At 42.1% G+C, this 25,428-nt stretch overlaps 1 protein-coding gene across 1 annotated transcript in view; it reads right to left on the bottom strand.

Annotated features, from left to right (window-relative positions):
- The window catches only part of EPHA10 (EPH receptor A10), a 1,119,172-nt gene extending 1,094,483 nt beyond the window's left edge, over positions 1-24,689 (bottom strand). The window contains exon 1 of the mRNA XM_073562411.1: positions 24,545-24,689. Coding sequence (XP_073418512.1) covers positions 24,545-24,614 — 70 coding nt within the window. The 5' untranslated portion in view covers positions 24,615-24,689. The remainder of the gene's footprint in view (positions 1-24,544) is intronic.
- Between the last annotated feature and the right edge of the window lie 739 nt (positions 24,690-25,428).

Raw genomic sequence — 25,428 nt, 5'->3', positions numbered from 1 at the left:
TAATAAGGAAGGTACAATGCTAAACTAAAGCACCAGGACATTAATGTGATATAGTCTATTCATGTTATGGACACCAAGTGGCAACCTTGGACAGCTGCCAAGAGAAGATATCCTAGAGCACACCCATGAAGCACATGTTTGATTTCTTTGTTTTCCTACTAATTTTACAAGCATCTTACATGGACTCTGCTTTCTGTTACGTTTCCGCTTCTATTTTTGCTCCTGTGTGTGGCTTGGTCAGGTACATTGTAAGGCATCAACATAGTCTTCCTCCTCTGTTCTGAATAAAGTCTGATTGTGTAAGTACATCCAGGTTGTTTACTTCCAATTACTTCAATGATGGAGACACAGAGCTGATAAGAAGATTGTGAGTGGATATAAAAGAGTTTCAGACTGAAATTTCCTCATACAAGTTACCTACAGTTACTCCCAATTTGGATGGTTACCGGCTCAGCGTAAAACCTGTGCATATACATTAGCTCTCTACTAGAAGAAAAGAAAACAGAAGGTAGCAACTGTGTAATTCAATCTCTGACCTTTATTGAGTCTTAAGGTACTGTCACACTTAGCTATGCACCAGCGATCCCGACCAGTGATATGACGCGGTCAGGATCGCTGGTACATCGCTAAGTGGTCGCTAGTGGGTTGCCACACAGGCAGATCTCACCAGCGACATAGCAGCGGTCGGGGGTCGTTACTTACCTGTCAGACGCGGCATTGAAGATGTCCTCCCGCCCGCGTCCATACGTGGCTCATCGGCGCCACAGGAAGCCCAGCAGGAAGCTGACAATGAGAAGCGGTCCAGGACGTTCTCGCGCGATCAGTGAAAATCAGCGGGGGAGCGGTCGGAGGTAAGTATCAGACATAGCGATATTGCTAGCAATATCGCTATAACATCACAAAAACCAGTAACGTTATAGCGATATTGCTAGCGATATCGCTTAGTGTGACAGGCTCTTTACATGGTGACTGGGAAAATAGGATATTAGCCAAGTCAGACAACCATCTCTAGATTCATGTTTCAGAGTTCTTTTTCATAGATTGATATCCAGGCTCATTGAAGGGTTACTTACAGGTACAACCTCTCATTGGTGACACTAGTGAAATAATTTTCATTCCTCTTGGGAGAGATGTAGTTTGCATACTGTAGTTACCAAATAATTATTTGCTCCTTATTGCATTTAATAACACTTCTTCTACACATATTCCCACACTTGGTGGCTAAACAAGACACTTATATCCAGAACATGCAAAAACTTGAAGTCCTTTCTCTTGTCTGGTGCATATTTTATTTTATATGGAATGTCCTGAAGGAATATTGCAGTTCTTTAAACAAGACAAGACAGTTTAAGGTTGTAAATGTGGAAGAAGAGAAGATCTGCGATTTATCTCTCCATCTTACAATGAGATAGAAGCCGGGTGAAATATCACAGTAGAGGTTTGTAAATAGCCCATGTCTCATTTTTCTCTCTGAAGTTATGCGCTGAACCTCTTACAATGACTGTCACGCCGGAGATGAGAACAGACAGCACAATGTAATGTGCTCCGGAGTTTATAAAGAAATAAAGCAAGAGAAAGAATGTAATGGCTTGATTTACATTCTAGGCAAACAAAGCCAGCCAATTCCCCAGTGTATTGTCCCAGGGACCATAAATACATATCAAATACTGTATGACCCCTTCAGTGAGGGCCACCCATTACCTCATGTTAGTATGCACTGTCTGATCTTTCCCGCCATCGTCTAAGGCTGTATTGTTTCTTATTTATCTCGGAAAGTCTTATGATCTTCTCTGCATTGTTCAGAGATGCGGTAAATTGTAGCACAACCGGCAAGTGCAATGTAAATATCAAACGGTGTTTCAGAGCCACATAACACAAATGTCATGGCAAACAGAGGCTGTTAGTCTATTTGGTTAGAACGTTTTTTCTCCTGTTTTATAAAACCATTTAAATTTTGATGTAGGTGATATTAATATTTTTCTCTTATTGCAAATCTGCTGGATAGAACCAAATTGTGCCAAAGCATTGCATTTTCTTTTCTTTCCAAAAACAGTGCCACACTTGAGCATGGGTGTAGTCTGGTACTGCAGCTTATTGGAGTGGAAGGAGCTGACCTGTAATACCACACAGAATAGATGTAGTGCAATTTTTGGTATTGATCTATGTTCTCTTATCTATTAGAGAATTTTCTTTTGCACCCGTATAATGGGTGCAACACCCAGACCTACTGTTCCTCATAAGGATTGGTAATAGGTCACTAGTGAAGCCTGTAGTGCTTTTAAGCTGGCCTGAAAAATGCAGAAAGTGTCAACCAGCAGGTATATCTCCAAACTACCCCAAAAGAACAAATAGCTGAGCATCCATGTGATTTCAATTGGGGGTGAGACGATAATCACTGCTAGGCACATCTACAAGGCAAACTGCCAAGTCCATATATACTCTGGCATCATCTGAGGAGAGTGAGGAGTTGTAAGTCATATTTTCTGCAATACAATGTTTCTGATCAACAACAGTTTATGTGTCATATGTTTAATCATGTTGTATCATGATGTTAAAGTTGTTCTACATCAATACTAATTTTTAAGAATAATAACATATTAATCATAGAACACTATATATAATAACAAAGGCTGGGTTAGATGAATAGCATGGTATTACAACTGTTACATTTCTTTTTCTCATTTTCTTCTATCAGCAGTTCGCCAATCCATCTTTCAGCATGATAACTTAGTCATTTGTGATACACTACAACCCAACAGCTATAGCCTTTGCCAGGTAATAAATCCGTAGCAGCCAGTGAGGCTATGAACATGTTCTACAAGGCTGCATTGGCATTAAGCTGAAATTCAGACCTGAGATAGTGGTATTTCTCTTTTGGTATATTAGTTCACTTGAAAACAGTAAGGGAGCCACTGTTTAAAAACTTCACTCAACATATTGGAATCAGTAAATTATTTGTAATGTCTGTTGGAAGTCATCCGATTTGCAGAGACGAGTTGGATGTGGCTACTAGTCATCGCTAATCATCCAGAATACAGAAGATGCAGGAGAAGCCACTGTCCCACATCATCCTTAGCTACAGTGGGTACGGAAAGTATTCAGACCCCTCTAAATTTTTCACTCTTTGATTCATTGCAGTCATTTGGTAAATTCAAAAAAGTTCATTTTTTTCTCATTGATGTACACTCTGCACACCTTCTTGACTGAAAAAAAAACAGAAATGTAGTAATTTTTGCAAATTTATTACAAAAGAAAAACTGAAATATCACATGGTCATAAATATTCAGACCTTTTGCTCAGACACTCATATTTAAGTCACATGCTGTCCATTTCCTTGTGATCCTCCTTGAGATGGCTCTACTCCTTCATTGGAGTCCAGCTGTGTTTAATTAAACTGATAGGACTTGATTTGGAAAGGCACACACCTGTCTATATAAGACCTCACAGCTCACAGTGCATGTCAGACCAAATGAGAATCATGAGGTCAAAGGAACTGGCCAAGGAGCTCGGAGACAGAATTGTGGGAAGGCACACATCTGGCCAAGATTACTAAAGAATTTCTGCAGTATTGAAGGTTACTAAGAGCACAGTGGCCTCCATAATCCTTAAAATAAAGAAGTTTGGGACCACCAGAAGTCATCCTAGACCTGGTCGTCCAGCCAAACTGAGTAATCATGGGAGAAGAGCCTTGGTGAGAGAGATAAAGAAGAACCCCAAGATCACTGTTGTTGAGCTCCACAGGTGCAGTAGGGAGATAGGAGAACGTTCAACATAGTCAACTATCACTGCAGCCCTCCATCAGTTGGGCCTTTATGGCAGAGTGGCCTGATGGAAGCCTCTCCTGTTATGAATGGGTCACCGAGAAGGATAGCAGGCCCAGGCTAAGCCACAGAAAACCAGAGAGGTTGGTAACTAAGCGGATTGCAGAGCCCTCATCCTGTCCACACAACTAGCAGTAGCTGTGGAGCATACCTACGATGATCCTAGATGCCTCGGCACAGCCGGTAGAGCTAACTAAGCCTAAAGCAAGAAAGGGGAAATCTAAACTGCCCCGGAGCAGACCCCAAAGGAATAGCTAGCCCCCAAACATATATTGTCGGTGAGACAAGATGAAAATACAAACGCAGGCAGAAAAATAGACTGAGCAAACGATGGGGCCCACACTGACTAGACAGGACAGGAAAGGAAAGACACTGTCTGCAATCATGCAAAAAAAACCTGCAAAAGTCCAACACGTCTGATGCCCAAAAAACACTGAAGTCGCATGACTTCGCCCCTACTATATCAGCACTCTGGTATATTCTGAAAGCAAAGCAAAAAAAGACCAATACAACAGGGGACAAAACAAACTGGCACAAACAGTAACATATGGGCGGTGATTCAGCACAGCCCCAGCCGGAGCTGGCTGACCAGCACAAAGCAGAGATAGACAAAACCAGATCAAATGCAAACAGAGTAGCAAATGAACCACTTAGCTGAACATGCAGGGACAGTGCAGAAGACATCAGACCTCAGGAGGCACAGAAAGAAAATCACCAGCAGGGATAGAGGGAGTCAACTGTCTTAAATCCCAATCTGAAACCCCAGATCTCCTATCGTCTTCCTCATTATCAGGTGACAAGCCTCTGTCAATGAGATCAGCTCCACTACCTCCAGTAACCACCAGAGGGAGACCAGAAAGAGAACTCGCAACCCCTCTGTCAATCTGACCAGCTCCACTACCTTCAGTAATCACCAGAGGGGAGTCAGAGAGAGAATTCACAACACTCTCCTCAGTGCAGACAGACATATGAATGCCAGGATAGAGTTTGCTAAAAAACACATGGGGGGACTCCCACTCTATGAGAAATAAGATTCTCTAGTCTGATGAGACGATTATAGAACTTTTAGGTGATAATTCTAAGCGGTATGTGTGGAGAAAACCTGGCACTGCTCATCACCTGCCCAATACAATCAGTGAATCATGGTGGTGGCAGCATCATGCTATGGGGGTGTTTTTCAACTTCAGGGACAGGGCGACTGGTTGCAGTTGAAGGAAACATGAATGCAGCAAAGTACAGAGATATCCTTGATGAAAACCTCTTCCAGAGTACTGTGGACCTCAGACTTGGCTAAAGGTTCACCTTCCAACAAGACAATGACCCTAAGCACACAGCTAAAATAAGAAATGAATGGCTTCAGATCAACTATGTGACCATTCTGGACTGGCCCAGAGAGAGCCCTGACCTAAATCCAATTGAGCATCTCTGGAGAGACCTGAAATTGGCTGTCCACCAATGTTCACAATCCAACCTGATAGAACTGGAGAGCATCTGCAAGGAAGACTGGCAGACAATACCCAAGTCCAGGTGTGAAAAACTTGTTGCATCATTGAAGACTCATGGCTGTGCTAGCTGAAAAGGGTGCTTCTACTCAATACTGAGCAAAAAGTCTGAATACTTATGACCATGTGATATTTCAGCTTTTCATTTTTAATAAATTTGCAAAATTTTCTACATTTCTGTTTTTCCAGTCAAGATGGGGTGCAGAGTATACATTAATGAGAAAAAAATGAACTTTTTTGAATTCACAAAATGGCTGCAATGAAACAAAGAGAGAAAAATTTAAAGGGTTCTGAATATTTTCCGCACCCACTGTGTCAGGATTCATACCGGGGTCTAGTCTGTGTTCCACAGCAAGTCTCGCTGCCTTACTTGCTGTGCCACACAACCATTCTTAATATACAGTTTCTGATCAACTAGTCCTTTTTCGTTCATTGTTCTTCCTCCGTTCTGGTGATTGGCTGCTTCACTGTTTCCTGTGCTTATGTCCCGCCTTTTTCCTATTTAGCACTCCACAGGGCTCTCACTCCCTGCTGGTGATTCTTCTGTGGTACGGATTCCTGTCTTCCCTACAGCACTGTCCGGTACAACCTCTGACAGCCTCCCGGTCTCTCTTTCATTGAGTACCTCTGGGACTCCAGCTTTCCGCTTTGGTCTTTGCTGAAATCTTAGTATTTTTTGTGTTAGCTTTGGGTTTCGTGGTTTTACCCTTCAGGTTCATTCACTCTTTAGTTTCACTCTAGGAGTCCTCCTTGCTGCTGCTTGTCTCCCTTAGGTTGTCCTGCACTCATTCCACCCTCGGTTTACCCTCACTGTAGCTCCCTGCACTTACACCGAGGTAGGGACCGCCGCCCAGTTGTCGCCCACCGGCTAGGGTGGGACCGGCAAGTAGGTAGGGTCAGTGGTGGGTGGAGCTCAGTGGCACCCTCTTCCCCTGCCGTGTGGTGGAATCATAACAGAATCACCGGCCTTCCCTATGGACGCTATGACCTCTTTAGTCAATCAAATGCAGGGTCTTACTCAGCTGGTGCAAGATCTTGCTGCGCAGGTCCAGCGTCAGGAGCAAATTCAAGCAGCTGCCGTTGCAGGGACAACTAATCCTGAGGCTAGAGTTAACTTACCCGAGCCATTTTTCGGAGATAGAAGCCAATTTGCTTCTTTTAGAGAAAATTGTAAATTATATTTTCAGTTACGACCTATTTCTTCTGGCCCCCCAGCTCAAAGAGTCCGTATCATAATCTCTCGCTTACGGGAGGGACCCCAAGAGTGGGCCTTCTCTCTGCCGCCAGATTCAAATCTCCGTGATTCTGTAGACAACTTCTTTCAAGCCTTAGGGAATATTTATGATGAGCCTGACCAAGTCGCTCTGGCCGACGCAAACCTTACCTCCCTGACCCAGGGTGATCAGGAGGTAGAGGTTTATTGCACCCAGTTTCGTAGATGGAGCTTAGCTACCCGTTGGAATGATCCCGCACTTCGGAATCAATTTCAGCGGGGCCTTTCACCAGCCCTAAAGGATGAATTGGTACACTACACTCTGCCCCAGTCTCTGGAGGAGCTGATGGCTTTAATGGTCAGAATAGATCGCAGGTTAAGGGCGAGGAGATCGGAGCAGGCAGCAGCACAAGTTTCCGTTTTCTCTAGGGTCACTCCGGCTGTTCCGAATCTGCCAGCTGCCGAACCTATGGAATTGGGAGCCATGCAAGCTACCACAGATCCAAGTCCTTGCCGTCCACGCCACACACTTGGAACCTGTTTTTACTGCGGAGATCCTCGGCACTGGATAAAGGATTGCCCGCGGCGCCCTGGCACTCCACAGGAATCTTCTCGGAATACACCACCTAGGCCTGTGGGTGGACAGGTAATTCCTTTAAGTTCTAAGAGACTCTTAGTGCCAATTTCTATTGCTTTCACCTCCTCTAAGGGAGAAGGAGTTGCCATGATTGATTCAGGGGCTACTGCTAATTTTATGTGTTATGAGTTTGCTGTCTCATTGGGTATTTCTTTAATTCCACTCGCTCACCCCACTAAATTAGTTGGTATTGATAACACCCCACTAGCAAATGGGGAGATTAGTCTCTGTACTCCATTGCTATCATTTCAGGTTGGTGTACTGCATGTGGAACAGCTGTCATTTTTGGTTATGCATGACCTTCCAACTAGTGTCATACTGGGGCTTCCATGGCTCCAGCTCCATAACCCCAACATTAACTGGGTTTCTGGTGAATTGGAGAAGTGGGGTGCAGATTGTTCACAGAAATGCTTGTTAACACACGTTTGTGGTATCGTCTCCATACAAGCTTCTCTTCAGAATCTTTTGGGCCAATTCGCAGATGTCTTTTCTATGAAGGAGTCTGAGCGGTTGCCACCTCATCGCTCCTATGACTGTACTATCAATTTGGTTCCCAATTGTAAATTCCCTAAGGGACGCCTATATAATTTATCACCTCCTGAAAGAGAAGCTTTACGTGAATATGTACAAGAGGCTCTAAGAAAGGGGCATATCCGTCCGTCCACCTCACCTCTGGCCGCAGGTTTCTTTTTTGTCAGTAAAAAGGATGGAGGACTTAGGCCGTGTGTAGACTACGAGGTCTTAATGAAATAACTGTCCGTAACCAATATCCTCTACTGTTGATTCCGGACCTGTTCAACCAGGTTCAGGGGGCTCGATGGTTCTCGAAGTTGGACCTGAGAGGGGCGTATAATCTCATTCGTGTAAAGGCTGGCGACGAGTGGAAGACCGCCTTCAATACCCCCGAGGGCCACTTCGAGTGTCTAGTTATGCCCTTTGGGCTGTGCAATGCTCCGGCGATTTTTCAAAATTTCACCAATGATATTTTCCAACATGCTATTGGCCGCTATGTAATTGTCTATCTGGATGATATTTTAGTGTTCTCTCCTGACTGGGACTCACATTTAAATCATGTAAGGGATGTTCTCCAGGTACTCCGCAATAACCAACTTTTCGCCAAGCAAGAAAAGTGTATTTTCGGGGTCCAAAGTCTATCTTTTTTGGGTCATATTTTGACACCCCAGGCCATCACAATGGAGCCGGAGAAGGTAAAAGCGGTTCTTAATTGGGCTCGTCCTGCATCTTTGAAAGCTCTTCAAAGATTTCTGGGGTTTGCCAATTTTTACCGCAAGTTTATAAAAAACTTCTCCATTGTGGTGAAACCTCTCACAGATCTCACTGTGAAAGGTTCCGACTTGGTAAACTGGAGTAAAGATGCAGTGGATGCCTTCACGTTTCTTAAGGAGAGCTTTGCCACTGCTCCTGTTCTTACCCAGCCCGATCAGGAGAGACCCTTTATTGTTGAGGTTGACGCCTCGGAGGCAGGGGTAGGGGCAGTACTTTCACAGGGGACTTCGTCTTTGACTCGTTTGAAACCCTGTGCGTTCTTCTCAAAGAAGTTTTCCCCAGCTGAAAAAAATTATGATATAGGGAACTGCTCGCTATAAAATTGGCCTTTGAGGAATGGCGACATTTCCTGGAGGGGGCCAAACATCCTGTTACTGTCCTCACCGACCATAAAAATCTTGAATATCTCAAAATGGCCAAACGGCTTAATCCAAGACAGGCAAGGTGGGCGTTGTTCTTTTCACGTTTTAATTTTGTGATTTCTTTCAGACCCGGCTGCAAAAACGCCAGAGCAGACGCGCTATCTAGAAGCTTCTTGCCTGAACAACCGTCAAACATCCCACCTGTTCCCATTTTACCTGATAAAGTATTTTTGGCTGCTAATTCCTCTGATTTGTTTGCTGAAGTTAAGCAATAATAAATGGTTCGTTCCCTGTCATTTGCGTTTGAGACTGCTGAATGAACACCACAACTCTCCTCTTTCAGGTCACCCTGGTATCTCTGGTACTATGGAGTCAATCTCCAGAAATTTTTGGTGGCCGACTTTACACCGGGATGCCACTGCCTATGTCAAGGCGTGTGACATTTGTGCCCGGTCTAAGGTTAACCGCTCACAGCCTTTGGGTGAACTATGTCCTCTACCTGTTCCCTCCAAGCCATGGACCCATCTTTCCATGGACTTTGTTACTGATTTACCTTCCTCCCTGCGAATGACTACCTTGTGGGTTGTGGTGGATCGCTTTAGTAAGATGGCGCACTTTATTCCTTTACCCAAATTGCCATCCGCCAAGCAATTGGTCCCCTTGTTTCTAAATCATGTGGTGCGGCTGCATGGAATTCCTTCTAATATTGTGTCAGATAGGGGTACCCAATTTGTCTCCAAATTCTGGAGAGCTTTCTGTAGTAAAATTGGCGTTTCCCTTTGCTTTCTCATCGGCCTTTCACCCGGAGACCAATGGTCAGACAGAACGGGCCAATCAAGCCCTTGAACAATTCTTATGTTGCTATGTGGCTGATAAGCAAGAGACCTGGGCATCTTTTATTGCCCTGGCAGAGTTTGCCATAAATAATAGGGTAAACTCTTCCACAGGGATATCTCCCTTCTTCTGCAACATGGGATTTCACCCTAAATCCAGCTCTTTCTCTGAGGACCCCTCGGACAATCCTGAGGTAGAGATTGTTTCCTCTGATCTGCGGTCAGTTTGGGAGCAAGTCCAAAGCAACATCAAAAAGGCTCAGGAGTCACAATGCCACTTTGCTAATATGAAAAGGAGGAGAAGTCCTTCCTTTGAAGTTGGGCAGAAAGTGTGGCTTTCTACTAAAAATCTGAAACTAAGAGTCCCCTCTGGTAAACTGGCTCCCCGGTACATTGGTCCTTTTAAAATATCTCAGATAATCAACTCTGTTTCTGTCAAATTGGATCTCCCCCAGGCGATGAGAGTGCATAAGGTATTCCATGTCTCTCTCCTAAAACCTTATGTACCTCCAGTTTGTCCAGCTGACACACCTCCTGCTCCTGTTGTTGTACTTGGTCACCCCGAGTTTGAGGTAAAAAAGATCTTGGATTCCAGGAAAGTTCGTGGGGTCCTACAGTACCTGGTGGACTGGAAGGGGTATGGCCCTGATGAGAGGTCGTGGGTGTCTCATTCTGAGGTTCATGCTCCCAGGTTATGTAAGAGGTTCCATATCAATTTTCCTGAGAAGCCTTACCTGTGTGAGGGTCCAGGGGCCCCTCATAAAGGAGGGGGTAATGTCAGGATTTGTACCGGGGTCTAGTCTGTGTTCCACAGCAAGTCTCGCTGCCTTACTTGCTGTGCCACACAACCATTCTTAATATACAGTTTCTGATCAACTAGTCCTTTTTCGTTCATTGTTCTTCCTCCGTTCTGGTGATTGGCTGCTTCACTGTTTCCTGTGCTTATGTCCCGCCTTTTTCCTATTTAGCACTCTACAGGGCTCTCACTCCCTGCCGGTGATTCTTCTGTGGTATGGATTCCTGTCTTCCCTACAGCGCTGTCCGGTACAACCTCTGACAGCCTCCCGGTCTCTCTTTCGTTGAGTACCTCTGGGACTCCAGCTTTCCGCTTTGGTCTTTGCTGAAATCTTAGTATTTTTTGTGTTAGCTTTGGGTTTCGTGGTTTTACCCTTCAGGTTCATTCACTCTTTAGTTTCACTCTAGGAGTCCTCCTTGCTGCTGCTTGTCTCCCTTAGGTTGTCCTGCACTCATTCCACCCTCGGTTTACCCTCACTGTAGCTCCCTGCACTTACGCCGAGGTAGGGACTGCCGCCCAGTTGTCGCCCACCGGCTAGGGTGGGACCGGCAAGTAGGTAGGGTCAGTGGTGGGTGGAGCTCAGTGGCACCCTCTTCCCCTGCCGTGTGGTGGAATCATAACACACTGTATATCTGCTCCATAGTAGGCACTGAGCCCACAAATTGAAAGAAAAATTGATAATTAACTCATCTTCCAATAAAGACAATAGAGAAAAATTCAGTAAAATATCCACATACATACTATACTATGGATGCTTGAGAAGACCTTGTTTGGTCAGGGTGTTGTCCATGAATCATGGAAACAACCCGAGCTGGTATCCAAGACAAAAATGAGAGCGAGAGTCCATAGGGACTGAACTTCAAAATTAATGAAAGAAAAAAATATATTAAAGCATAACTTTTACTGTGCGATTAAAATATGGTGAAAAGAACAAAAGAGATTAAAGTTAGGGATTCATAAGCTTGCGCGTTTCTGGTTAACAGCCCTAATTCATAGCTGTCCAGTTGAAGTATGTATTATATGTTCAGTTTGTTTGCAGTTGTTTCCTCCCACACTCCAAAGACATATTTATAAGTAATTTAGATTGTGAGCCCCAATGGGAACAGTGATGATCATATCTATAAATCGATATGGAACAGGATGCCGTGATAGGTAGCCAGTTCTCCTACAATGGAAGTCTTCAAATAGAGGCTGGATGTCATGCATCACAGGGACAAACACCAGAGGGCGAGGAAGGGAGGTAACTGGAGCTCACCTCAAGTGAAGATCTATAGAGCTGAGCAAACACCGCTAGGGGGCAGTAGAGAGGTCATACAAGCCAAGTCAGCCACAGCCAGGAACTCAGTGTCAGAGGGGAAGGCAGGAGCAAGGTCTGAAGCAAGCCAGAGGTCAAAAAGCCAGTCGTGAGCATGGTATCAAGAGGACGAGATGAAAGCACAGCCAGAAACATGTCAAAGGTCAGAGCCAGACAGAACATTCCAAAATAGGAACTGACGACAGATGGGCAGGTCAGAAGTCAAGCCATACACTGCGGGGAACAGTCACATAGAAAACAGTAAGTCAGATGTAGGGAATGGGGCAAATACAAACACAAGCAGACAGGTATCAAAGGACACACTCAGGGTATGCTAGGTCAGCTGCTCTCGCCGAAGACATGAACTATAACTGACATCAGTTGCCAGCCACAGCGCAGGGAAATAGCCGCCCACACACCAGAGAGAGGCAGAGAAGGTTAACCCCCCGCTTGACCAGGTCGGGAAGCAGAAAGCAAACCCTGACCTGGATCATGACACTGGACAGACATCTGGATGGTTTAGTGAATCCTGCTTTGAGCAGGGGGTTGGGCATGATGCTCCTTGAGGTCCCTTCCAATTCTAACATTCTATGATTCTAATTAATGTGGTTGTAGAAGCAAGTAAAATAAATAAACTGATCTGCAATTGTACGGGGTAAGACTCTATATTTATAAGTTGTAACATTTCATAAGCAGTCCATTTTCCACCTATTGTCTATCATGTTGTACTAGCAGTTTCTTCTTTTATATGGACCTGTGTACGAATAATATGCATCCTGTTAGTGACCTGCCATATCTTGTAAGTCAGTAACCTTTTACCTACACTGCAAATTTCATTTGCCATAAACCAATAGAACTAATTCTAGGGTTTATTGCTATCAGACCCAATTTTATACCTTGTTGTATTACACTCAGTGTTCATTGTCCTGATGCTTACAGAAACGTATCTCTATTTCTGCTGGAGAAAAAAATATTTATAGAAATTTCTGCCTCATAGACAACACTTATGACTTTTGAGTGACTGTGGAATGGAAGGGTATGTAGCGCAGGCTGGCAAATGTTGTATTTTAATTGGTGTGCCAACAGTAAGAATGCATTTTCCATCTCTTCTACATATACTTTATTGTTTTCTGTGTTATTATAGACAATAAACACAATTATATTTCACCCTAAATACAACATTTCAAGTACTCTTTATTGTACAATATGATTCCCAAAATGCACATCTAGGATTTTCCAAACATCTTGTTAAAAATGCTGCAATATTGAATTGAAAAGACAGATCAATGCCAATTTGTGATAATTGATCTTTTACGTTAATTATGCATATTACAGTACAGTATTCTATGAATGGCACAATAGTGCCACTAAGCCCAAATCATGGCAAAGTATATACGGCTTCTCCTCACCTCAATACCCTAGACTGACAGATCTCTACCTACGTGGACGCATAAGAATTCGGCAATATGTGTTGCGCTACCCAAAAAATGTTTCAAGTTGAATAGTTGGCAAATAGAATTTGGTTTACTAGATTCCACAGACTGATAGATCACAAAACCGGTTTTCGTCTTCAGACAGGAGCCTTAGTTAGGCGAATCCTGTCCTATTTGAAGCTGAAAAATGGTTTGTGAGCTATCAATCTGTGGAGTCTAATAAAGTTAATTCTATTTGCCAACTATTCAACTTGAAACCTTTTTTGGATAGCATATCACATTTTGTAGAATTCCTATCTTAGGTTAACCTGCACAGCTCCAGAGCATGTTCACCTCTGGTGCCATCTCCCACTACAAGTGAAACCTACGCACCAGTCACCTTTCACCACTGTGCAACCTGAGAGCTATCAAAACCTTAATTTTGTACGTGGACATATAGGGAGAGACCTGGCGGAGAAAAAGGATCTGTGCAAGGAAAAGCTGTCTGAGGACCTACTTCAAACAAGTCAGCCAAGGCACATAGTCCCTGGTTAACAGCAGGAACCTGATGACAGTTTCTGAAGAAGAGGATCATATTATTATTATATAGACATTATTGGCACTGTCCCCATTGGGGCTCACAATGTAAATTCCTTATCAATATGTCTTTGGAATGTGGGAAGAAACCAGAGTACCCGGAAGAAACCTACACAAACACGGGAAGGACATACAGATGTTGTCCTTGGTGGAATTTGAACTCAGTACCCCAGTAAGGCTAACCACTGAGCCACTGTGCTGCCTCGAGTTGACATATACAAGGTTTCTTCATTCCATGAAACCAATACACAGAAAAGTGCTGAAAACCTAACCTTAGCATTAGGGAATTCCTACCAAGGCTGCTTTATCTATATCTGAATGGAAACATTTTAAAGAAATGTTCCAATTTTGGAAAGAACAAAACAGAAAAACATAATTAGTGACATTGCTCATTTTTATTGGAAAACTTATGAAGTTTTAATGGAAGTAACTAAATATGCAAATAGTCTCCTTGGCGAGTAAGAGAACTTGAACTATATGTAGTGCCACCTAATGGAAGTAGCAATAGGTGGCACTAGAGTTCAAGTCCTCTTCCTCTCTCAGGAGACAATTTAATTTCCTAGAGGAGCATGCAAGGCATTTATGTCTCCTCATACTGGCATGCCAGACCTGGCTTGTGACTCTCCACAAGATCCCTTAGATCTTAATGGAACAAACAAAAGATGAACATAGCCGAACTACGAACTGTACCTAAATTCTTCCATACAATAGATAAGTAAGAAGAGCAATTCCACTTTTAATTTCTTCTATGCAACAGGGAAGTGAGAAGTAATTCCGCTTCTAAATGTAAAGTAGTCATCGAAAACCAAAGCTTGTCTACAATGTGCCAGATCCAATTCCCACTGCCCAAACTGATAATATAGAGAACTAGATAAGCAACTGCCTGACACCTGGAAGCAAGATAGAGACATACTCCTGCCCATGATTATAATATAGCTTGAAAACAAAAGCCTACTCAGGCTCAAAATAGTCCACAGGGAAACACAGGAATTATCGTACAGATAAAGGCAGCATCAGATCATTCATTTAACAGAGTATCCAGTATGCTTTTCAGTAGAAGCATAGTTTGTGAATGAACGTAATGTAATATTTGCAAGTAGCTGAACAGTGGGACCCAAGAGTCAATGTTACTATGGGGCCGTTGACATCCCTGTCCAACACCGATCTTAACATTGTCCCTAACTGGTCCATGGCCAAAACTAACATTTTTGAACAGAAAATGTCTGAGGCCACCTTACCTAAAACTAGGCATTTAATATATGGCTTACAGTAATTCAATAGTATAATAGTTTCATGGAAATTAACCCCATTTACACAGATTTAAACAGTTACACAACTATGAATTACCATAGAAGATGGGTATATAATTGGACACAATAGGACTATCGCAAAAATTAATCAAATATATGAAGGAAAAAAGGCGAAAAAAAGTCCAATACAAGAAATTTATACAAAAATACAAAAATAACTTTATTAGCATAAATCCAAGGTACAAGAAGCAGTGAGACAAGAGTCAATATGACCATAAAAAGCACATGGGCAAAAATGGGGCACATGCAGGTATGTGACCACAGGGATAATAGTGATTACAACAGTAAACAATACAAAATTAGAGAATCCTACATCATCCCTTAGTAATACAAACAGCCAGTCATAATATATATTGAGGCCAATAGGTATCATTACCCCCTGTGGTGGAAACTACCACCACACATACTATGCACTGAACATGTCAACATCCAGAGAAAAAAATTTTTTTGAACTACATAATATTACCTCAGACTGGTCGATAGTAAAGGTCCTACCTGGTTGTACCCCCCCAACGCACGTTTCGGCCAGATGGCCTTTGTCAAGGGGTGAGTAACATAGGAAGTGATGAGTATTTAAAATATGGAGCCACCAATGAAATTGTGAGAACTAAACACCTGACCTGATAAACCAATACAATGGTACATCATATCGCCCTCCCAGGAAATGACATATATTATCATAGAGGTGGAACCTGACTGGCTCCTTATGCACAAAGGAATGAATCCAACACTCATGATCACTCAATGTTTCAAATAAAATGCCCCCATGGATTGCATAATCAATGGCGCTGCCAAGCCGCTACCATGCACCTCAAAATAAGACTAAATCCTCATGCAAAACCTTCAAGGGTCCGCCCCTAGTAACACCAACATAGCAACAATGCCGTCCCTCATAACGTCACATGGCCGGCGCCGCATACTGAGGCTGCCAAAAGTTCCGCCCCCAATAGCGTCACATAGCTCCAATGTCAGTGGGCGGAAACTTCAAATGAAGATCCCTCACTCCATTAGCCCCATGGCGCATCTCGCCCCGCCCATGGTGACGCAGGCATCGCCGCGGCAACCCGGACGCGAGACGGCGTCGGCATCACCTGACCGATGACGTCACGCGCACGTGACCAGTCACCGGGCAACACAGATGCCGAAAGCCGCCGAGCGCAAAGGCTGCAGCGGCCCACATGCGTACTGGGAGGACAAGGTCGTCAGGGGGGAGGGGTAAATGGTAGGGCTATAAAGATAATAGGCAGAATAATTAAAGGACACATACGCATCCACCCATGAGCACACAAACCATGTGGGGCCCATTAAAATGAATCACAAAAAGGGCATAAATGTGATGACAGGACGCATAAACATAACACAAAATAAAAAGGAAAAAAGAAAAAAGGAAACAAATAAGGAAAAACAAAATATGAGAATATTTGGATTATAAGTTTTACCCAAGGGCAGCATATATAATTGTGTGTACCTAATATTTAGATCATCTAATGATCATAGTCAACCACTGCTGACCGCAGTAAACATACTCCATAATATCCTCGATTATATAATTAAAAATAATGAAAAATGATAATAATAAAAAACAAAAAGCAAAAAACAATGAAACAAAAACACAAAAAATTAATAATAATAGAGCCAAAAAATAATAAATAAAAAAGAGAAGAAAGAAAAATAAAAACATCATAATAATAAATAAAAATGGATCCGCATCACAGATTTGCCAGGCGTTGAGTCTTCATCCCCACATACAAGCGGAAAATAACAGCCTACCATTTACCCCTCCCCCCTGACGACCTTGTCCTCCCAGTATGCATGTGGGCCACTGCTGCCTTTGCGCTCGGCGGCTTTCGGCATCTGTGTTGCCCGGTGACTGGTCACGTGCGCGTGACATCATCGGTCAGGTGATGCCGACGCCGTCTCGCGTCCGGGTTGCCGCGGCGATGCCTGCGTCACCATGGGCGGGGCGAGATGCGCCATGGGGCTAATGGAGTGAGGGATCTTCATTTGAAGTTTCCGCCCACTGACATTGGAGCTATGTGACGCTATTGGGGGCGGAACTTTTGGCAGCCTCAGTATGCGGCGCCGGCCATGTGACGTTATGAGGGACGGCATTGTTGCTATGTTGGTGTTACTAGGGGCGGACCCTTGAAGGTTTTGCATGAGGATTTAGTCTTATTTTGAGGTGCATGGTAGCGGCTTGGCAGCGCCATTGATTATGCAATCCATGGGGGCATTTTATTTGAAACATTGAGTGATCATGAGTGTTGGATTCATTCCTTTGTGCATAAGGAGCCAGTCAGGTTCCACCTCTATGATAATATATGTCATTTCCTGGGAGGGCGATATGATGTACCATTGTATTGGTTTATCAGGTCAGGTGTTTAGTTCTCACAATTTCATTGGTGGCTCCATATTTTAAATACTCATCACTTCCTATGTTACTCACCCCTTGACAAAGGCCATCTGGCCGAAACGTGCGTTGGGGGGGGTACAACCAGGTAGGACCTTTACTATCGACCAGTCTGAGGTAATATTATGTAGTTAAAAAAAAAATTTTTCTCTGGATGTTGACATGTCCAGTGCATAGTATGTGTGGTGGTAGTTTCCACCACAGGGGGTAATGATACCTATTGGCCTCAATATATATTATGACTGGCTGTTTGTATTACTAAGGGATGATGTAGGATTCTCTAATTTTGTATTGTTTACTGTTGTAATCACTATTATCCCTGTGGTCACATACCTGCATGTGCCCCATTTTTGCCCATGTGCTTTTTATGGTCATATTGACTCTTATCTCACTGCTTCTTGTACCTTGGATTTATGCTAATAAAGTTATTTTTGTATTTTTGTATAAATTTCTTGTATTGGACTTTTTTTCGCCTTTTTTCCTTCATATATTTGAGTAATTCAATAGTGCATAAAGAACCGAACACATGAACTTGTTAACCAAAAGCTGACATAAAGGACGTATCATACTATATATATATAAATCTCTAAAGCAGTTTGTGGATCTATTCCATGTATCGCATCCAAATAGACAATACGTGTAAATCCACAATCACCCCTTGCCTTTGCAGCAGCATCTACTTCCATTGTAGCATGGACAACATTTGTCTTCTTTTATATAATTCTTATAATTGTTCGGATTTCCCATGAATATAGTATATAATTACCAACCAATTAACAGCAAAAGGAGGACCAGAAAACTTGAACCGTATGAAGGTGCTAAAGTGCATTAATAGGAATACACCATCAGGTTTCTACATACATAATGGGTGAAGACTCTGAAGTAATCTGAGTAATTGTTCTGGAGAAATGTTTTTGTCTTTGAAACCTTGCCATTCACATTTACACCATGAATATTGCAGCCATGCTTGGAGCATATAACAGGACAGTGACACTTACCCTTTGGATTCCACTATTGTTATACATTACTCTGTATGGACACATCATTACAAATGTCTATACCTGAGCATTATAGTTTTCCATTTAGGATAAGAGACCAGCTAGAAACCATTTCTAGCTAGATGTAGTCTTCAAACCAAGGCTGGACAGACATCTGAGATAGTTTAGCGAATCCTGCATTGAGCAGGGAGTTTGACACAATGACCCAGGAGTAGAGATGAGCGAATTTGTTCAGATTCAGTTCCGAATACGATCGGACTTGAATATTGTTTTTTCCGTATTCGTCGAACACAGCTGAACTTCATTAGAGTCAATGGGAGTAAAAATTACCGAATATGTTTGGAACCGATCATCAAACATACATTCAGCATGAAGAGTGTTCGAATATGGCCCGAATATGTCAAACTCAGATTCGGGGCCAAAATGTGAACAAATGTGCTCATCTCTACCCAGGAGGTCCCTTCCAACTGTAATGTTTTATGATTCTTGAGAGAAAGATTTTCATACATACTGGTTAATGATGGTTTATTTAGAAGTGCTCCAATAATCCATCTCCCCATCATTGTCAGTGATATCAGTGCTTTCTTATGCATGCCTTAGGGATAAATCTAGTCATTTTCTAATATTTGATAGACACATATGAAAAGGACACATTGGTGAATCGATGAAAATGATTTCGGCTCCTGAAAATCTTACACATCATTCTAGGCAAGCTGTCACTGATCGGAACAGACTTTTTCCTCGAATGTTGTGTCACATTTCCCACAACAGAAATCACTGAGCAGTGTTAAAAGGGGATTTGCTCTGGAAATCATAGACATCACCAACGCAAGTATTACAGATGTATTTATGGCAGATTACTTGACTTTTTTCCCCGTAAATGGATATTGTGACAATGGTGAAAATTTCATCACCACACGTTCATGTGATATATGATATCATGGTGGCTATCTTATTATGGCTCAATAATGGTATGGAGCGACTGTACAATATATTTTGCTTGCTTATTTTTCGAGGAGCGCCACATAAAGGGGGGGCTTTTTTAAAATGATTAGTATCTCTGATGACAGCTTGGAAATGAAATCATGTGATCCAAAAATTGGACTTATCCTTATATTGCAGGGAAAAATGTTATTGTGTTTAAAGTCTAAGAACAAAAGGACTAATTAAAATAAAAAAAAAATATTATCCATACCTCTTAGGTCATATTGTAGTACTATGTAACGAATAGTAGAACAAAGTGTGTCACAGGGTTTCTACATGACACTCCTTATACCCTTTTTCTTTACTGTTTAAGGAAATGGTCGCTTTTATATGGGCATAAAAGTGGTAGAAGGAAGAGCTTGATGTAATTCCTCCAAAAGTATACTATGTAGAGCAAGTGGGCGTAGATACCATAGAAGAACGTTCATCTGTCAGACACTCAAACAAAAGAACTTTCCGTCATAAAAGGAAGCGTGACAAGGTAAAGGAAACAGACGTCAATGGGGTTAAGGTTTCACAGCAGAAATGTACAGTACCGGCAGCACAGGATAAGTTTATCTGAGGTACTATGCCTCTCTCCCAGACGATACTGTAATGAACAGACAGGCTATTTAAACCCCTGTCAGAGACTAGCAGACATTATCTGCTTCATCTTAACAGATACAATGACATTTTCCATTATCAGCTTTGCATTGTGTTCCAGATTTGCAGTATAATCCAAATTATGCACAGTAAAAAGTACTCTCAGAGAAACAAAGGAATAAATATTACTTGTCATTGTCCAAAGGACAACACCGCAGTCACCGGCACAAAGGCAGTACGTGTAATTCTCGGCATATTTGTTATTGAACATTTAATAATTACAAGTTTGAAAGTAAAATCAACAAAGGAAATAGGAAAACACTGAATTACATAGGCTGAGGGAGGCGATATTCGGATCAAAGTAAAATGCAAGGATTTTTATGCACGAGGGGGAGCTGTTCAGTGAAGTCATGGAATCCCACTTTGCACTGATGAGGGGCAGTACCCCGAAACACAGTGTCTGCAAATGGAGATTCTGGCTTGGCTTTTATCCTAAGTCATGTAAGAAGGCTCGTTAAAGGGTCAACATTGACTTTTAGGATTGCTACCTCCAATAGGTGGCACTAGAGTTCTAGTCCTCTTCCTCTCTGAAGAGACAATTTGCATAAGGATAGGACAGCGACAGTGGCCAAGGCAGAACAGGTGGGACAGCTGTGTGTCTCGCTATACAGTGTCGTGATGCTGAACCTGCTTGGCTGCGTTCACACAGACGTATGTTCGCTCACAGTGATGTAAACCAGACGCCACACAGAGAGCACACACACCAATATAATCAATGCGCTCATTCATATGAATGTTTTTTTACATGGACCATGGTCAGTCTGAAAAAAAAAAATTCCGGCATGATCTCATCTGTTTTTTGGATGAACTCATCTAAACATTAGTGAACAGAAATCTGTTATAGAATTATTAACGTAAGAAGCCGCATTTGTCCCTATATAAGTACCTAATTATTGACGTGTAGAAACGGATGCCTTTCGGATGGCGTGCTGGTGACAATACGGATGGCAAATCGGCTGGGTTTTTTTTCTGGATGAACATGGAAAATTTTTCAAACGCTTATGTGAACATAGCCTTCAATGGAATAAATATGGCAGGAGATGCACAATACATAGATCCCATCAAGTCACTGCACAATTCTGACAGCTTTGCATCTAGAAGTGTTTTATTATTGCATGGGAGAAAATGGGTCATTATTTTAGGGTCCATGCTGTATTATTTCCAAGAGTTGTTATACAACTGTAGCATATTAATATAAAATAGTGCTTGTATATATTGCAGAATATTGAAATGTAAAGCTTATCTTACAACTACAGCTCTGCATATCCAGTACAGATATATACATAAAAGAACAGACAACTACACTTCTTATTCTTGGAATAAAATAATCTTAATATCTACAAACTCCACATTTCCCAAATTCTCTGGAAGGCTCAGCATAGCTTGACACATCCTTGTATATCGGCTACAATCTCTGGTGCCATCAATGGGTGCCTCTTATTCCGAGCTCAGAATTGCCTCATCTTTGAACTGTTTCTATCTACTACACTCCTGCCTAAATCTGTCCCTCTCATCTCTCTGCCACCCTGGCCTTCTCACAATTCATCAGCTTTCCTCTGGCTTCTGAAGTCTTGGTATTAATGGACTTCTAGAAAAAAGTCATTCAACTACAGCACTTTTACAGACTTAAAAGTTCATTGATGGCCATCGTGTTATACAGTGCTTCGGTGACTTGTGAGAGTACATGCTCCTTAGGAGAGAATATACGTATCCTAGTGGCTAGGTAATACAGGAAATCATAGCCACTGCCACAAATCCCATGGCACACCTTACACATGAGGACAATAATATATCTAAGGAAAAATATTCAAATATATGACTTAGGAGAAAATTCCAGTACGTAAAAGAGATGTATGGATGGATAGATAGATAGATAGATAGATATATAGATAGATAGATAGATATGGGATAGATAGATAGATAGATAAAATGAATCAAAGCAGCACCAGTTCCAAGTTTCTGTGAATGCAAAACCTCAGGTTGTGATCCTATCACTCTTCTATATGTGGATCCAAAACGCAGACATTACTACAAGTGGATTAATTGGACTTTTTAATGGCCCATGTGAATACAGGCAATTTTTTGGCTCACCAGACCTTTGATCTAAGATAGAGAAATAGATGGATGGAATGATGGATGGATGGATAGATGGAGAAAGAGAGATAGATAGATATATTTAGAGATAATTTATAGATGGATGGATAGATAGATATAGATAGAGGCTTGAAAAGGGATCATTATAACCGAAATGTTGCCACGCCACCAAGGCTATTAAAGTCCTTCTGATTTTTCTTTATAAGTATTGGAGTGGTGCCTGCTTTTTCTATTTATTACATTGTTTTGAAAAGAAGGGATTCCTTGAATGGGAGGCCTTGCACCTGATGTGCTTATATTTAATGTGCTGTTCCACTATTTATTTTATATAGATATAGACAGATACGTTAGATGGATGGATGGATAGATAGATAGATAGATAGATAGATAGATAGATAGACAGATACGATAGATGGATAGATAGATAGATAGATAGACAGAGATATTTATAGATAATTTATAGATAGATATGGGATAGATAGATGGATGGATAGATAGATAGATAGATAGACATGGGATAGATAGATAGATAGAAGTTAGATAGATAGATATTGGATAGATAGATAGATAGATGATAGATAGATATATAGATAAATAGATAGATATATAGATAAATAGATAGATAGACATGGGATAGATAGATAGATAGATAGATAGATAGATATGGGATAGATAGATAGATAGATATGGGATAGATAGATAGATAGATAAATAGATATGGGATAGATAAATAGATATTTTACTCTTCAGCTTTACAGTAAAGTACCTACTTTCTCACACAGACTCTGGCCAGAAACATGTCCTATTCTCTCTGTACGCTCTTTATCTGGTACATGTAGTGCCACATAAAATCTGTACATAGCTTCAGACATGAAGTAGAACTCTCCATAGACAAAGCCCTTGAGAAGCTTTCCATCCAGAATGAGTAATCTTAAAATCATAAAGACCATGTGTGAGATGACTGTCATTAGCCTAAAATGATTGGCCTGTGGCAGTTCGGAGGCAGGGACAGTGGCCACGCTGCCTCTTGTCACCAGGAAGTAATTATGCCATCTTGTGCCAGTAGTCAAGTGCCTGATCCAGTAAAGAGCTGCCATTGTGGAGAGATGCAGCCTCCCTGCTGGCTCGCTCTGTTAAGATACTGAGAGTCCAGTCAATTAGAAATCATTCATGCATCACTGAACAATGATTTTCCTTACTGCTGTGAAACTCAGCCCTAGGATCCGAAATACGGTATCCTACCCAAAACATAGCCCTTGTTTTGCAACTCCTTCACTACCTCCCACTTACCGGGCTCGCCAAACACTGCACGACAATGTCAAGGGTGCCAACAATGATAGAAGGCTAGGGTGGATTTTAAGCAATGTCCCGGCGAAGCTTTTTCTAGGTAGGCTCAGATGACACAACAGGTGATATTAACCCCATCGCTGCCAATGGCACAAAAGCCATGCTCATACACATCGATGGGTAAAAGGTCAACCAAGCTTTAAAGGGCAGACACAGACAGCCCAACCCTCCAGATTTACACTACCCAGGACAATGAATTTATTGTTCAGAGATCAACACAATAGAAAATTGCCTTCTATATTAGTCTTATGGAAATTCATGCGATGTGCGAAAAGCTGTTTTCCATTTCACATCCAAACAGTGAAAACATTTCATGGATAATATTAGTAATCAGACAGCACATGTAATATGAACCATTACTTCTGTGAATGGCACCATATTATTCACTGAAAGGAGAGATATCAATACCATGCATACACCGCTGAGTAAATGCCAGCAGTCAGATATGGCAAAGCATCCAGTAATAAAAAAATATACAAAAACTGTCAAAATAATAATAATTCTCCAATAGTTATAGTATGGTAGTATAATAAATTACAATGAAAATGCCCAAAGGCATCATCCATTTGCAAATTTAATGGTATTTCAATTAGTGACAAATTTATATATATATATCATACATAGAAACGTCCAGCCTCAGTAACGTAATGGAAGGCTATACAGATCGCATGCTACAAAGATATTGCCATTAATACAAACACACAAGTAAATGTCATCTCGGTAATGCCCAATGACACAATGTGCACACACTATAGATACAATTCATGTAAAGCCTCTGAAGTTAATATACTGTGATCTCCAGGTCTATGAATGCTTTTTTTTATTAATATCAATCTATGCCTTTGTCATTGATCACGCCGGACGTGCATTCATACACCTGCTCACATTGTAGTAAATGCCTGACTTTCTCCTCTGAGAACAAATAAGCCTTCTCATCATCCCTGCCTCGCACATAGAGCACTGTCTCATTCATGGACACTCAGCCCTGTGATTGGCAGTACCTACCTTGCTCTGCTGAGAGGCACCAAGGCAGAGTGAGGCAGATGAGGCAGGTGAGGGTGCTGCAGAGCCCCATGCTGTGTGGACAGTGGTACCCAGAGATGCTGATACTGATGCTGCTCTTGCTGCTGTTTGTAGCTCCCAGTTTGGATTCAGGCTGCTCCATAATAGGAATGGGAAGGAGGATCAGAGCCTGGAGCACAGGCCAATAAGAGTGTAGACGGGGAGGGAGTACACACGTGTTGGGTTTTCTATGAGAAAGGGGGGGTGATAAGGCTGCAGAGTGAGCAGAGAATAGAAATTTGGACATATTAGAGAAAAGATGTGATCGAGCACAGACTGAAAGCAGCAGGCGAATGAGCAGCGAGCGCTTTACGGGCGACACTACTCACTAGCACGTTGTACTATGATCATGTGAAAATCTGCTGCAGAGGGGAGTTTGTCATGTGGCACAGCTCCGAGGGAGCTTTGTGTTTTACATAGGACTGCAAGCGCTGTCATCCTAATTCAGTGCGCTATTACCATGTTCAGACACAGCAGCCTTAAAAAGCTAACTGATCATTTTAGCCCTGCTACATCTGTAAGGTTCTGGTGTTCCTAATGTCTGGAGACAAGTATGATGCCGGCTAAGTGTTAAGTTCTTCTATTCTTGTCTTACACTGTTTTATATGGACTGCAAAGAATTAGTAATCACAATAGCCATGTAGCACTGGATTTGACATCTTTTTGTGAATCAAACTGAAACATGAGAAAACACAGGAAGTAACGAAGCGCTAACACAATACACATCAGGGGTTTAATGCTCAGTTAATGTTCTGTTAGAAGACCCCATTAATCCTCCTGCTGGGGCTCTTACCAAACCCGATAGAGAACCTACCGGTGTCATTTGC

The sequence above is a fragment of the Dendrobates tinctorius genome, unplaced genomic scaffold, assembly GCF_039654945.1.
Source record: "Dendrobates tinctorius isolate UK_male_01 unplaced genomic scaffold, ASM3965494v1 ptg000015l, whole genome shotgun sequence".
NCBI lineage: Eukaryota > Metazoa > Chordata > Amphibia > Anura > Dendrobatidae > Dendrobates > Dendrobates tinctorius.
This window is presented reverse-complemented; position numbering and strand designations above follow the sequence as displayed.